General features: G+C 29.3%; 1 protein-coding gene across 3 annotated transcripts; it reads left to right on the forward strand.

Annotated features, from left to right (window-relative positions):
- Window positions 1-3,454: 3,454 nt before the first annotated feature.
- Window positions 3,455-15,813, forward strand: LOC119669829. 3 transcript variants are annotated; one of them, XM_038079858.1, is made up of 3 exons: window positions 3,455-3,615; window positions 3,682-5,153; window positions 15,109-15,813. In XM_038079858.1, exons 2-3 carry the CDS (start codon window positions 3,751-3,753, stop codon window positions 15,110-15,112), a joined length of 1,407 nt encoding a protein of 468 aa, XP_037935786.1. In that variant the 5' UTR covers window positions 3,455-3,615; window positions 3,682-3,750; the 3' UTR covers window positions 15,113-15,813. The 3 variants fall into 3 exon arrangements, with proteins under 3 accessions (XP_037935786.1, XP_037935787.1, XP_037935785.1); XM_038079859.1 differs by lacking the exon at window positions 15,109-15,813 and adding an exon at window positions 5,745-5,931; XM_038079857.1 differs by lacking the exon at window positions 15,109-15,813 and adding an exon at window positions 5,347-5,449.
- Window positions 15,814-16,063: the final 250 nt, after the last annotated feature.

Raw genomic sequence — 16,063 nt, forward strand, 5'->3', positions numbered from 1 at the left:
GTTGAAAGAACCAGATGACAAATAATATGGTGGTTACTGGTACTATTAAGTGGCGACAGTAAGCCATTGATCGATTTGGCTCTGTCAGCCAGGTTTATAAGTAAGTAATTCATAGAATTAAATAATTGCAGTTCTGTGTATTTGATGTACTTTTACACCATCTTGATATTGTATCGTCTTAATACAGTATTTTGACATCAATCTTGTCAAATAGTGGACGTTTTCTAATGGTGGACGAAACAGCATTGCCATTAGAGAAAAAAAAAACTAAATTAGGTTTAATTATTTGTCTATAAAACAGAGTTTTATTTATTACACCCAATAATCGTTATATTATTTTATTACTCTATAAGTTAGAAGGGTTCGAATAGAAGAGTAAAGGCAAGAATAAAAATTTAGTTACTTTTTAGTCACTATTTTTGTCTATTATCCATCTCCATTAATATATTTAATACAGAGTGAATTCTTTTCATTAAAGTTCCCTTTAATATTTTCCAATAATGACTGCTAATTATGATTTGAATATTTATCATATGTTAAAGAATATTTTATAGACAGCCAAAATTAATTTCGTATCACTTTTGCATCTTACAATAGCTTGAGTTTAATTTTTTTTTGGTTTCGGGTATGTGATTCAATATATACCTAGTATATAAAATTCTCATTATGCCAATATATGTACTCCTATAGAAAAATCATTTTGCATAAATTGCAAAATATTGAAAATTCTAAAATTTCAACATATTTTACTAATTACTTATACAATTAATTATACAAACTATTAGTATCAAAAAACCATTTTTTGGTTTATAAATATTCGTATATCAAAATTGCTGCTACTATCAACATTTCTTCAATGCTTATTAATCTTCTTAGTTACAATATTTCAATTTCAATTTATCTGGTAGCTTTAATACAAATTTAGAAATTTTTCTTTTGCAGTCACGTCTCAATCTTTCAGCAAATTGCATTTTGGCTTGCTTGATTTAAAATGAGCTAAGGATACTCATTTATTCTATTTGAAGCTGACACATTCACTCAGTTATTTCAAGGAGCATTTTGCTAGCTTTTTAAACCAATGATTTAATATGACAAATGGGTTTTTCATAAATTTAAAGAACTCAACAAATTTTAAATATTTGATTTAGAATGTTAAATTACTTAAGACATGGATTTTATACGACTATTTTGTTAAAATATATGACTTAAGGCATGTTGTATACTTAATTTGAGTTACAACCAATTTATATTTTCGTCACTCAGTAAGTCAACCATTAAGCAATGCTACTCATACAAAATGCATGTAATTTCCAGAAAGTGGTAACCTGGTAACCTGTAAATGGTACGTGCCGAAATTTCATGACATTCTGGCCATTAGTCATTGTGTCACAATTGTTTAAGTGACGCTACAGTATTGTGGACGCAGATATATTTATTATTTATTTATAAATTTAAATGCACAATAATGAAAGGATTGTGCTTATTAATCATGTACGTACACCTGACCTTTAATATACCAAATTGCAAATGTTGAGTGGTGATCATTTGAAATCTTTCGCATGTAAAGTACACAAGGACATGCATGCCGTACTTAATGCATGCGTTTGCGTACGTGATATTTCCTGGGTGTTCTCCTGCTTCCGTAACCCCCTATATTTTGCTGTTATAAATAAATGATATGTGTACATGAGTTCCATGTATGTTATATGGTATGTGAGATGTTTTAAGTACTCAAAAAAATCATGTTTTTATTTAATCCAAAATCTTTTTTTATCTAACCTTCACAATTAATAAAGATAGCAGGAAATATATCATATGGATATATTTTTATATATATCTTTCAGATTTTTGGATTTTGCGAAACAAAGAAAAGAAAACAATTGCTTAAGTTAATTTATATAATAAAAAAAATCTGACAACTTAAAAAAGGCTCGAAAAATGTTGTTTCTTCAAAACTTACAAAGTTCTCACTAATCTGATTAGTTCAAATATAACCACACATATTGGAAAATGTATGTAATGTAATGTATCTCCAGAAAAATATTAAAGATTTAAAATATGTATGGTTCTTGAAATCATTTCGAATGCCGATAAACTGAATATCAGCGAGATAACTAACAGTTAACAGATATTAGGAGAAATTATGAGACTCTGTACTTAGAGCCTTAGCAAAGAAGGCTTTTAGGGGGAAAAAATATATCATCATCAGGAGATGTTATTTACAATAATTTGTGTATATTTATTCTATGAAAGCTGGGTTTGAAATGGCTGCTGCATTTGCTTACAATATCTTCAAGCATATGTGTTGCTGATGTCAAGCACTACCTAGTAACAATGAGTAGGTCTTGAACACATTTTGCAATTCTGCGTTTTTAATGCCTGTTACTGCTTAAAAACATTATCAATGGAATATTTCTTTTGATTGAAGAATTGGATAGAAAATCGTAGGATAGCATACTTAGTTGTGTTAACATTGGCACCCTAACATTTTCAATATCGTGTTAACCGTACTAATAGCTGTGTGCGTTATACTAGAAAACTATAGTTATAAACTATACTAGGATATATAATTGTAAGGAACCAAAATTATTTATAATCATTTGTTGATCATTTTAGGTTACACATTTCATAAGTTATCTAAGTCTATATCCACTAATTAAACTCAAATATGTGCTCACATATAATAAATCGGCTGAAAGCAAAATAATAAATTTTAAGTGCTTGTTCAATTACATGGCGTTTTCAATTGGTAACTCTAGAGTTATTTTTTTAATCAAGATGCGCTTTAAATACGCTTTTAGAGCAATTTTCATTTTAGATTGGCGAAACTCGAGCGAAATGTGCAACACTCGAGATTAATTTATAATACTATATACACAACTGTTTTGTATGATTTAACTTATAAATTGTAATTTTATTGGATATTTTATTGGAATATATACTCTTTATATTCTAAACATGTTCGATCGAGAAAAAATCTGAATTGGATCCAGATTTCAAAATCACAAAAGTACAACATTATCAACTCGATAAATGTACCACAATATGTGTGCTTTTACCATACAAAATCTATACAATTTTCACACAAAAATGTGCTTTTAAATGTCAGATATTTTTAATAATTTATTTTATCATACATACATCATACAATATTAATATTTAACTGGAACTCACCGTACGAATACAAAAACCCCCACTGATTTCTTCCCCTGTTTTTATCAAGATGGTCAGCTGTCAGCTGTATACTATATTACTATATATATATATCACATTTTGTGCAAAAATATTTTTAATTAAAATTGAGTTAGTACCAAACTACAAACAAAATAAATAATATTTTAATCTAAGCAACTGAAGCTTAGTTTTTTTTTTTAAATATTAAAATAATCAAACTTTGTCAGTGTACATTTAAAAAAGTTATTTTAAATTTGAAAATTGAAATTATAGTTTAAAAATTTAAATTAGTATCATAAAATTTTATAATGTGTAATTCATTTGGTACAACTAATAGTTAAAATGTAATAGAAGTAATTTTTGGTGTGCTTTTTGTAAACTTTTTGTGGTATAGAAATTACTACAACTAAATTAAATTCAACACAAATTTAAGAAGTTCAGGTAAAACATAACAAATCACAAAATTGTTAAGATTGAAAACCACTTAATCTGTTTCTATTCTTTCAGCAACTGATTCCGATGTTAACAGATTAAAAAAGTTTTGATGTAAAAAAAAATTGTCTTCTATTAATTAAAATGCCGGAAAGCAAAGGGAAATCACATCCAGTCATGAAATCAGTACCTAAAAATGAGACGAAAGTGGATGATACCTCTTTAAAATATTCAGTACGGGAACGAGCAAAAATGTTTGAAAACTTACTGGATCAAAATACGTCACCTAAGGACTTCAAATGCAGTTGTCAACATTCAAAGAAAGTTATATATAATGACATCAAAAAGAACTCTAATAAAAGTGCAATTTTGAATCAGAAATCTGAGCCATCCCGTTTTCCATTGTCCGAAAGGCTTCGTTTCTTCAACGAACTCGGTAAAGACGTAAAGTATCAAAGTTCGAATGTACCAATGTATAGTTCTGGTGGTACTGACATCAAAGGAATAAAATTTGATACCAATAAAAGTTATGTTCAGCAAAGCACACCTTTAGAAGTATCAAAATTTAAAAGTAAAAATGCAATCACAGTAATTCCAAAAGTTGGTAAAAAGGACTCAACCCGAGCCAATACCACGATAGTAGATAAGAAATCTTTTGATTTAGCCTTAAGGTGTAAGCGTTCAAAAACAGGCTTAACAAATGCATCAAGAACGCCTCTTTCACTAATTATGCCAAATGAAATGCCAAGCAGTCATGTTTCATCTGTGCTGAAGTTGAAATCGCAATCTAACTCCTCATTGTATTTTTCTGATGCTCAAAAGCACAATAGTAATGAAAATGTGTTTCCCTCAAAGATTAATACGAGAAGCGGTTCGAATGACTTCATAAAGAAACCAATAGAAAAAATAAAACCACATACTATTGGAAATAATGTTCGCTACAAAGAAGAGCAGCTAACAAAAGGATTTAATCAATTTTTAAAGCATAAGAATACTTTCGCAGGAAATACGAAGTCTACCAGTTATAATGTTGATAGATTCGACAATATAAATGTGCGTCAAAAAATAGAGAGTTTCAATCATTTGTACAAATCACCTTCTCCTGTCTTATTAGTCAGCAATAATAATGTATTTTGTGTCAACTGTCAAAAACAGGCACAAATTGTTGATGAACGATATGCTAAATATTTTGGCATCAAGCCATCAAATGTGGGAAGGAAGAATCAAACACAGACATCACAATTAAAAAAAATAGTTGGTCAAGATGACCAGTTCAAACGTGTAAATTCTGCATATTCTAATAAATCCGTTGACTCATATGTTACTGCTCAAGGTTCAATAATGAGTTCAAAATCTTTAGCTAAGCAAAAGACTGTATCAAATTTCCAAACTGCAAGTTCCGTTTGTAAGAAAAATAAATTCCAGAAAAGTCCAGCTGTGATATATGACGATCTTAAGCCAATAACAACATTTGATCAAATTATTATTACAAAAGAGGAACTTCTCTCTGCTGAAGCTGATTTTGACCGTTTATTCCACTTTGAAATGTAAGTACCAAATAAAAATTTTTAAGAAGATATCCCAAAGCAGTCTAATTTTTTGCATATACTTAGAAAGTACTAGTAAGAATTTATTATAGTAAATACTGATTTTGACCATTTATTCCATTTTGATATGTACCAAATAAAAATTTTTAGCAAAATCTTTTAAAACAGTAATTTTTTGTTTATACTTAAAAAGTACTAGTGTGATTTTATTGAAGAAAATCTGTTTGATACGCGACACACTGGAAAAAGTATACTCATTATAACAAACTCAATGAAACCTCATTTTTTCAAACTGAGATCTTGGCGATTAGTAAATCATGTCGATTAATTACAATTCAAATCAAAGATAGTTCTAAAGTTAGCATTCAATCGACAATTAAAGCACTTAATCATTAAATCAAACTAGTAAGAAAAAGTCGGCAGTCAAAATCAATTTGAAAATATTTATCTTATAATATTTCATGCTCATAAGAACATTGAAGGGAATGCAAAAATAGTCAGTTCAATTTCTATGGATATCTCTTTAGTGGTAATAATATATTGTCCCCAATTAAGACTATCAAAAACAGAACCTATCTTAACTTTTTTCAGATAGCTTATAATAGAGAACACATCATGTCAAATATACCGATTTATCTGGACTTCAAACAACAAGACATAATTCTTTATGAAATAACAGACCAGATATAGAGTACTTATAATAAGAGCTGAACTTATAAAAAGAGCTGAGTCATACTGCTAGTCAAATTGAAATTTTTCAGATTATTGGTGTATGGTATCCTAATCAAAAAAATACTACAGTTTTTGTTCAACACTTACTATAGAAGTTGCATACTATCTCTAAAACTGCTTTGCTGTGGCTGATAAAAGAAAAAGCTTTATAGAGAAGCAAAACATCCTGATCAACCTGACCTTACAGTATGACTAGAACCGAAAAACTTAATTATATGACTTAGTTCATACTGCCAGTGCTGAAGTAAACTACTTTTGAGATCACTGGTATTTAGATGTACAAAAATTATGCCTTTTGTTTTAACACTTATTGTAGGAGTTGCAGAAACTTTTATCAAGAAGAGATAATCATACACTTTTTCTGAGACTACTGTGCTTTGACCAACAGAAGGAACAGATTTGTAAAGAATTACTTTCGCTACAGTGTCAGAATGTTCTTCGGTAAGAAGAAAGGAACCAATAAATCAAGAAAACTTGGCTAAATCTAATTCATCTAGGTATAGTGATGTCTTGTGAGAAATGTGATATTAAAATAAACTTATATCATGAAGAGATAATCATACAGTATTTCTGAGATTGCTGTGCTTTGATTAACAGAAGGAATAGATTTTCTTCAGTCTGTCAGAATGTTCTTCAGTAAGAAGAAAAGAACTAATAAATTAGATCAACTAGATGGCTCTACCTCATCTACAGGGATGTCTTGTGATAAATGCAATATTATATTAATTGCTTATGATGTGTGGCGAAATGGTATATACCAATCAGCCATTACAAATAAACGTAATAAACCAAAATTTGCTGTTAACCCTATAATGAACTTATACTTTGCACATAAACGTTTCGTTTTCTTTCGTAGAATATTACTTTTATTCCCATTTGATGACGATAAAGCAGGTAAGGTAAAACTTTGCATATTGATGTACGAAAGATAAGTTCCTATATATTGTATTGATGCTAGTTGAGTCAGTGCACTTGTGCACTTTTACTCTCTATTAACTGCGAAGACTCTTCATAACCTCTCGCTACGCCTTGACTGGATTATTGTTTATCACTTCATCAGACTAAGCAATAATTGAACTCAGATCTGCATAACTCCCCGAGGAGCCTGTTCGTTTTCGTGAATAATTTCAGGGCTCTATCTTTTATGTATTTTTTGCTCGGTTCAATCTTGAGCTCCCTGAGGATGTCATTCGTCCTAATGTACCATGATACCTTGAAAAGTCTTCTCAGAGCCTGTCTTTGTGCAATTTCTAGCTGGCGAATAGTAGTGTTTGAAGCTTTGCTAAACGCTATACATCCATATAGAAGTTTCTATATACATTTTCTTTAAATAATAAAAAATCGTGCTAACTTCTACAAATTTTTAAAGAAAATTAACTCAATAACTATTCAAAAAATTAGTCATTCCAGCATGTTTCTAAAGTTTTCATTTTAAAAAATGAAAAGTTGAAAATTCATTAGCTTCATTATGAGTTTTTCTTTTTGCATATTTTCATTATTTTTCTAATTTCCATGCAAGTTTTTATTTTCTTAACTAAGTTCCGCTGTTGTTTGCATTTTTATGAACAAAAAGTGCTCGAAAGCTGAATTTTCTTTTACGCAATGCATTTCCTTACAAATCCCTTGCATTACAAATGATAATAATACCATTGACATACGAATGCGAATAAGTATTTCAGAAATATAAAAATATAAAATAGTATATATGAAAAGTTTGAAATTCAAACTTTTTCACTCGCAGTCCTGTATCTTGAGCACAATCAACTGAAAAATGTGCTAAATAATTTGGCAACAGAAACTATCTAAAAACTTTTCGACTTTCACATGGAGATGAGATGAACAATTTACTAAGACATTTTTACAGCAACAATAAAGAACTCACAAAACAAGAAAGTTATACACTTTTTTGTGCTAGAATTTTGTTTTAATAAAATTCAGAAATAATTAGTTTAACTTTTTAGTGCAGCTATCATAAATTTCAACTTATTTCCCTCAAATTAAATTAGATGTAATATGGGTTTTTCATTTTATTCGAAGTGCTTTTGTCGAGTCTTCACCAAAGAAAATTTAAACTGCAATTAAAATGAAATTTACTTCAGTGATCATTTTTCGCAACTATCGTTCATTTTTATGACTCAGTGATATTAAAAATCAGTTAAATTTTACTGTTTCGTAATATACCATATATAATAGATGTTTAATTCAATCAATAAAAGTTTCACGTAGAAAAAAATTTAATAAAATAAAACCAAAGAATACCAATTTTTATGGTCGAATAAATTTATTGGCTTTTGTTAACGTTCCTTAATTGACTGGTCGCATTTTTATTGCTGATTGCAGCGCAGGAGTGAATCCCTAACAAATAATTAGGTTCATTTAGTGTCACTTGTGTGCAGTGAAAATAAATCAACATATATTATAAAATTATAAATTTAATGTAGCTGAATAAACACCATAAAACCATTCAGTTCACATAAAATTATCATTATTATCACTTAATTTACCAAAATGAACAAGTTTAATGCAGGACGAATAACAAAATGAAACTTAATATTTTTTTTAATGAATACTATTCATTCTACAATATAGATAAAATAATAAAATTATCTTTTTAATATGAAATACTGTTTCTGTCGTGTTTTACTGGGTAAAAATGCAGCACTACAGTGCGTATACGTGACAATTGTCCTTGTGGTATGAAGATAAGTGTAGATATAAATGAATATTAAAAATATTTTTAATTGCATTTAACTTTATTAAAGATATGAAAATTAATTATTATTATGTTGAGGGAAGTTGAGTCAGTGCACCTGAGCACTTTTACTCTATATTAACTGCGAGGTTTCTTCAAAACCCCTCTTTGCGCCTTGACTGGATTATTATTTATCACATCATCAGACTAAGTAATAATTGACCTCAGATCTGCATACCTCCCCGAGGAGCTTGTAACCATTCTGAGATTTGATAATGCGGTGTTAGTAAGTCCGTCAGATTTCGCAAATAATTTCAGGACTCTATCCTTTATGCATTTTTTGATGGGATCAATCTTGAGGTCCCTAAGGATGTCATTCGTCCTAATATACCAAGGAACTTTGAAAAGTCTTCTCAGAGCCTGGCTTTGTGCAATTTCTAATTGGTGAATAGTTGTGTTTGAAGCTTTGCTAAACGCTACACAACCATATAGAAGTGACGGACAAATTATTTGGTTATATATCAGTTTCCTGTTCTTAGCATTGAGGTTTTCTTTTCTAAATAGCGGTTGGAGGTAATGAAGAATTTTAGTACAGCTAATTCTTTTCAGTTGAACATGTTTAAGCCATGTGAATCGTTTGTCCAACGTGATGCCAAGATATTTAACGCTATCCTCCCAGTTTATCACCATATCACCCTCTCTCACTCTCGACGGATTCTGTCTCCACTTACGCGTTATAAACAGAGCCTTAGTTTTTTCATTATTGATTTTTATTTTCCATTTCTGAAAATACTCCAGAATGAGGTTTATATGCTCTTGAAGTGTGTTCGTTATGTTGAGAGCACATTTATCTGAGTATAGCATACACGTATAAATGTTGTAGAGAATGGGGGAAAGTGGCGATCCCTGAGGAACCCCTGCTTCTATAGATCGGACTGAATTATAATTACGTATAAAGTGTAACTTGCAGATATTAATAATTATAAATAAATATATATTATAAAAATTAATATATTTAAATTATAAATTATAAAATTTAATTTATTCTGTTACTTGTAAAAAAAAAATTATATATTACTATTTTCAGACACACCTTAATTTCGAAAAAATCTTCAATTCATCTTCATTTCAGCGAAATTAAATTGTTTTTCCACACAAAATTCAGTTTTGAAGTTAGAACGAAATTGGGGAAAATCGACTTAATTTCGTTGAGGCCAACGCTGAAATTAATGGACATTTCAAAAGCAACTATAAGATCAGATATAAGATAAATTTTAAGCAAAAGATAAAGTTGAGATAACGAAAAAGTGACATTTTTTTCAAATAAATGTCAATAACAGTTGACTTTAATAAAACCGGGAAATATTTTGAAGGTAGTGCAAATTTTTAAATTTGAATATAGGGAAATTATTATTAATTTAGAATAGAGTAAAAAATAATAATTCACATACCTGAAATCCAGTAAAGCTAACAAAACTACTGAATGCCATCATTTATAGTTATAATAATCAACTTTTAAAATTTCCCAGATACAAATGGCGTTTCAAGCATATAATTTTTTACATTCGATATGTAAACAAAAAACAAATGATTTCCTTAATTTGGGGCTATGTGTGAACACTTTCACAATTAACTTAATTTCATTTTAACGAAATCAAGTATCAAATATCAAATCAAATATGTTGATTAAGGATCCATAATATCTAGTTGGAGAATGAGGGAATGAGGCTGTGCAAAGAAAAAGATCACTGTGATGTGATCGCTAAAAAAGACGTCCCTTTTGCAGATTTCGACAAAGCATTGCACAAGTAAAATGTAGATATGTTAGAACCATGTTGGAAATATTGCATTCTGTGGAAAGAAAATACGTTCGTGATTTAAAAATATATTGCAATTATTTGTTTAAGTTAGACAGCATTTCATTTCTGGCAACTTGTTTTTCTAAGTTAGTACTGTTGTCAGTGACATCTATCCTAATTGTATACATTTGTCCAGTAGTTACGTTCGTATTTTATTAAAGAAAAAGTTTACTTTACTATTTTTACAGAGTCATTTTGTTAAGAAAAGAATTTGTGTAAACTTTATTTACACAATGAAATTTTCGTTGGTAAAACATTGGAAATCTTTCAGAGTTTATCGGTGAACAGATCGAATTAGAAAAAAATATTTAGAAGTGATATAAATAATTCAAAGAAGATTGAGAAAGCGCAAAAACCGAAAATAACATTGGATGACCAAAACAATCAACTGATGGTCAAAAAATTGTTAACAAATTAAAGATTTGGTGCTCAATAATCGTCGATGTAAGAATGTTAATATTTTATTTAGAGTAGTCCAGATTATTGAAAAAATGTTTTGTATCAGAAAAGAGCGAATTCTTGTTTAGAATAATTTTTATCAAAATAAAATGAAATGCATAATTACTGGAAATTTATGCGCCAAAGTGGTTCAAAAATCAAGACCTATTAACAGTTTTCTTCGATTTCTTCGTGGTATGGTACATTATGAACTTTTTTCGTTGTGATAAACTGTTAAGGAGGTACGCAACATTTGCCTGAAGCTATTCGCAAATCCACACTACATTGATTCTTGCATACCATTTTGCCAAAAATTCAACGCTTTTCATTCTAAAATTATCGTATTAGCATCGTGTGACTTTTGGCTGACTTAATTGCTAAAAATTTTAATCCAGAAGCATTGTTTAGACATGATTAAGCTTTTATGCAAAAAATTCAACTAATATCGTTTTAAAATAATCGTATTAATCTCATTAAGACTAAGACATATGAGCTCTAGCTAAGTATAGCTAAAGGCTTAAAAAACTGCAGCTAGGACATAATTTTGACACAATAAAGGAGATTGCTAGGCTCATTGAAGCCCATTGTTAAAATCGACTAATGCAATTGTTTTTGTAATTGGTAAAAACGTTAATTAATTTAAGTGTATTGAAAAGAGAGCGAATACTTTAAACGGGATGGACCAGGTTTAGTAGAATAAATAAAGATTTTAAAACGTATTTATAATTCTACCTTAATTTTTGATCAAAGCGTTAAACTTCACTATAACTCCACAACCATCCTATCTCCTATACTTGGTTCCCTGCAAATTTTGTTTATTACCAAACTTAAAATTATTCACGACTTAAAAAAGATAAAGATTAAAGTGCAGGGCGAGATTAAGCACATGTCTAAAGAGGTATGTTTTGGAGAATGTTAAAAAATGCTTCTAAAATTTGAATTTACGCTGAATTAAGTGCAAAATATAGTTTGGTGTTGTGGAACATATGGAAACAACACCATAAAGTGATAAAAAATTGCAGATACTTTTATATTGCTTAATATCGAAGATGGATAATGATGTAATCAGGATTCTGTGAAAAAAAAATATGATAGATAATGCTTTTTTTGGCTGTGTTTATGCAGTATATTATGTGTTAATTATATTGTCAAGGAAGATGAAGTTCTGTTGCAGAATCACCTTAACCTCCACATAAACTGAAGGAGATAGACTATTTTAAAGAGTTTATAATTACCATTGAAAAATAAATGAGTTCTTTTTTAAAACGTTGAAAATGCACGTTACTTATCAATCACGCTTTGTATCTATACCTACATTAAACCAAAATATAATGTTTTTATATCAAGAATATTTCTGCCAATCCACCGTATCTCAAGCTATTTCATCTTAAATTTGACCTTTTTCTTTTTAATCCAGTAATATGTGTATGATGTTTATATGCTTATGTTAATATGTTTATATGTCAAAAATATTTCTACCAATTTGCTATGTATCAAACTATTTAATCCTAAATTTGGCTTATTATTTTTCTACTTCATAGTATTTATCTGATGTTAACATGAAGATATATGTTATTATGTTTTTGTTTCAAAAATATTTTTGCCAATCTGTTATATCTCAAGCAATTTAATCTTAATTTGCTTATATCAATTCGATTGTTTTTCATTTACTAATGCTACATTTTTGATTTTTCAAAAAATTCTTTATATTTGCAGGAAATGAATTATTGCTAGAATACAAGTATAATTTCCTCCATTGTACCAGATTTTCCAGCAAAACTTCTGTATTTCCACATATTTGCAGCAAAACTTACAATTGGTAACATAAGTTAAGATATTGCAAAACGTGTACACGTGTATATACGACCTCAAAAGAAGAAGTATAATATCTTTAATTTCGAAACGCGCCAGTTTATCTGAATGTTACATATGGTACAGCTTATGCCATTACACAGCTAAGCCAATATTTTACTTAACAGAAGAACAACGTATGCGACTATCTTGCAAATGTATCTTACGTGTAGTAAAAGGATATTTTACAGTTTTAATTTAAAAAGTTTTAAAAGTAACGAAGTAGAACATAATTTTCATGCTCTGCTGCGAATGTTGCAGTTTGTTTTATATTTCCTAGCAATCTACAATGTAAATGTGCTTAACAACTTTTTTTCACATAATTTCACTTTTATTTATGTTTTAAATGAAATGCATAAAATGTAGCTGAACAGTAGCGAAACATCACTTGGCAAAGCTCCAGAGATTTTAATTAAGTTCAATTTGGCCGCTAATAAATTATAATTAAAGCCGTGTAGCACATAATTACTAGCACATGAATAAGCTGGAGGAGGGCTGAGCTCTTGTCACAGCAAGGAATTAAAGTTCGGATAAACTAAACTCGTGCCAAGTTAATAAAATAATCTAATTGTAAATCCAATAAAAATTTTTTTGCAATAGCAGCTTCCGCTAATGCCAACCGAAAACATTAACCATTTTAGCACTGAAATGCCACACTATAAGCCCCATCAGTGCTTGAGAGTCAGTGCTTGTGTATGTGTATACACTATATGCCATGCTATAGTCATTAACGTTTGTATATTTGTATGACCGCAACCGCCGACATTTGTGGGTGGCGACTGGCGAGATTGAAACGGCAACCGAGCTCTAAATAATGTGAAATATTCGCGAATGGAGGTAGTTGACATATTTTGTTGCATACTTATGGGCGTGCGATATCATTTTAATTAAATTGTGTTGTGGCAAAATCATTGCTTTAGAGTTTCTAATTACAGAGTCATTATTTCTGGTATATAACATTTTTACAAATTTTTAATGTTCTCTGCTCATTTTTGAGATAATAATATTCGATGATACCACATTAATTGACCAAATTTATGCACAGTTTTTGTGAAAAAAAGCAAAATTCAAAACTTTTTCATTGACATGTTTTTCAAATACAACGGAATAAAAGTAGTTAAATAATTAAAATTACAGAAGTTTTATGTTTAACAAAGAGAAAATAATGGGTTTTAAAAAATAGATGACAACGTATGTGTGCGTATGTATGTAAAGACGTAAGATTCAAAAGAAGAGGTCAAATGATTGTATTTCTCTAAAAAAAAATTTTAAAAAAATATTAGTAATACTAAACATAAAAAATAGCATTGACTAGTTAATACTCGTATTCAAATTTTTATTATAAATAAAACTAAAACTATAATTCCACCAGTTTAATCGTTCAGATATATTATTTATAAATTTTTATAAATTAAATTTTTTTTTTCATTGTTATTCGTAAATATAAATATATATGACTTTGGCAATTATTATAATTAAAATGCATTTGTTAAATATTAAATTAAAAATACTAGTTAAAAAAGTGTTAGAAAACTAATAAACCAAAATTTTATTTCAGATACACAAGCAATAAACAAAAATAAGTAAATAATTGATTAAAATTTGAAAAATTGGTAAAGAAACAAAAAAAATTCTGAACCTCTTCATCTATATCGGACTTAAATTTCAATTTATTGAAATGTGTTATATAGAAATACAATTACCCTTTCAGCATTATACACTTAGAGAAAACTAATGAGGTTATAAGGTTACTTTAATATTTCACATTAAAAGAACTAGAGTAAAGAGTACAGAATGCAAAGCAGATTTCCGAAATAAGCAGATCAATCCGATTCACTTACACCATTCGTATCTAAATGATCGAATATATAAACATTAAATGCAATTGAATATGGAATTTTCTTGCCCATTTAAGCACTTCCCTAAATGAATCACAAAAGAAATAGTACTATTATAAGAATAAGGGTTAGTAAGCTCTTACCTCTACTTTCTGCAACTAGCTAATAATGGGAGGTAGATATATCATATAAAACACGACGTGTCCGTATATAGCAGAACCAAATCCACTACAGGGATCTTTAGCAGGAACCGCGTGAATATTGTTTATCTTACAGAAGTGTTCTCTAGTCACATTGTATTAAAACACATACGAAGGTATTGTGCGATTCTTTTATTTATTATTGTAGGTTATAATGCCTACAATAAATCAAATTAAATTTCTGCTGCTTGTGCTTTAACTTCTATTCTAACTTCTATTAACTTCTAAATAAGTATTAAAGAAGATACTTCTTTGCAATATATTGAATTGTTTAATTAAAAATGACGAGAAATCAATTAGGTTACCTAAATTCAACAAAATGTATTAAGGTTTTATCTTTTTTAGATGAAACAACACTGACACGAAAGCTATCAAGATATAGCAGAGACATTAAACAGCAACTACAGGACACGAGGGAATCTTGGAAAGAAGCTCAATGTATGTGTTCCACTTGAATTAAAGAAAAGAAATTTGATTGATAGAATAAACAGCAGTAAAATACTGCTCAAACGTAACGAAATGGAACCATTTTTGAAGCAAATCATTACGAGAGAAGGAATATGGTTGAAATATGACAATACCCAATGCAAGTGATCATGGTCAAAGATCGTTGACACTCCGCAAACAATTTCAAAGACTGGATTGACGCCAAAAAAGGTTTTGTTCAGTGTTTGGTAGAATTGGAAGGGAGCTGTCAATTACGAGCTGCTATAGCCTGGTGAAACAGTTAACTCGGTCATTTACTGCTTACAACCTCGACTGTATGGACGATACAATTAAAAGTCTAACTCGACAATGTCAGGCCGCACACAACTTTAATGACTTGAAATGCATTAAGGAAATTTGATTGGGAAGTTTGAATGCATTGACCGTATAGTCCAGACCCTGCACCAGTTGACTACTGTTTGTTGCGATGATTGCAAAATTTTTTTCAAGGTAAAAAATTGGCTAGCCGAACAGTTGCTTAAAATCACTTGACGAAGTTTTTCACCGATCAATCACAGAACTTCTATAGAAGCTACCAGAAAAACAGTAACAGATTATAAATAATAATAGTATATGTATATTTAAATAAAATTTATTTAAAAACCTATCGGTATTTTCTATATCACCTAACATTATACATAATAACATTCAACATATGTAATGGTAATTACAAAATACTAACTACTTACCTTCACAAAAAGTGGCTGATATTAACCTGCAAAGACATAAAAGTATTTTTTAATAAATATATATTTTTTTATAAATATAATTAAGTTAATTATGTTAAAAATTGTGTTAATTTGATACAATGAAC

Source organism: Teleopsis dalmanni, chromosome 1 (genome assembly GCF_002237135.1).
Source record: "Teleopsis dalmanni isolate 2A chromosome 1, ASM223713v2, whole genome shotgun sequence".
Classification (NCBI taxonomy): Eukaryota; Metazoa; Arthropoda; class Insecta; order Diptera; family Diopsidae; genus Teleopsis; species Teleopsis dalmanni.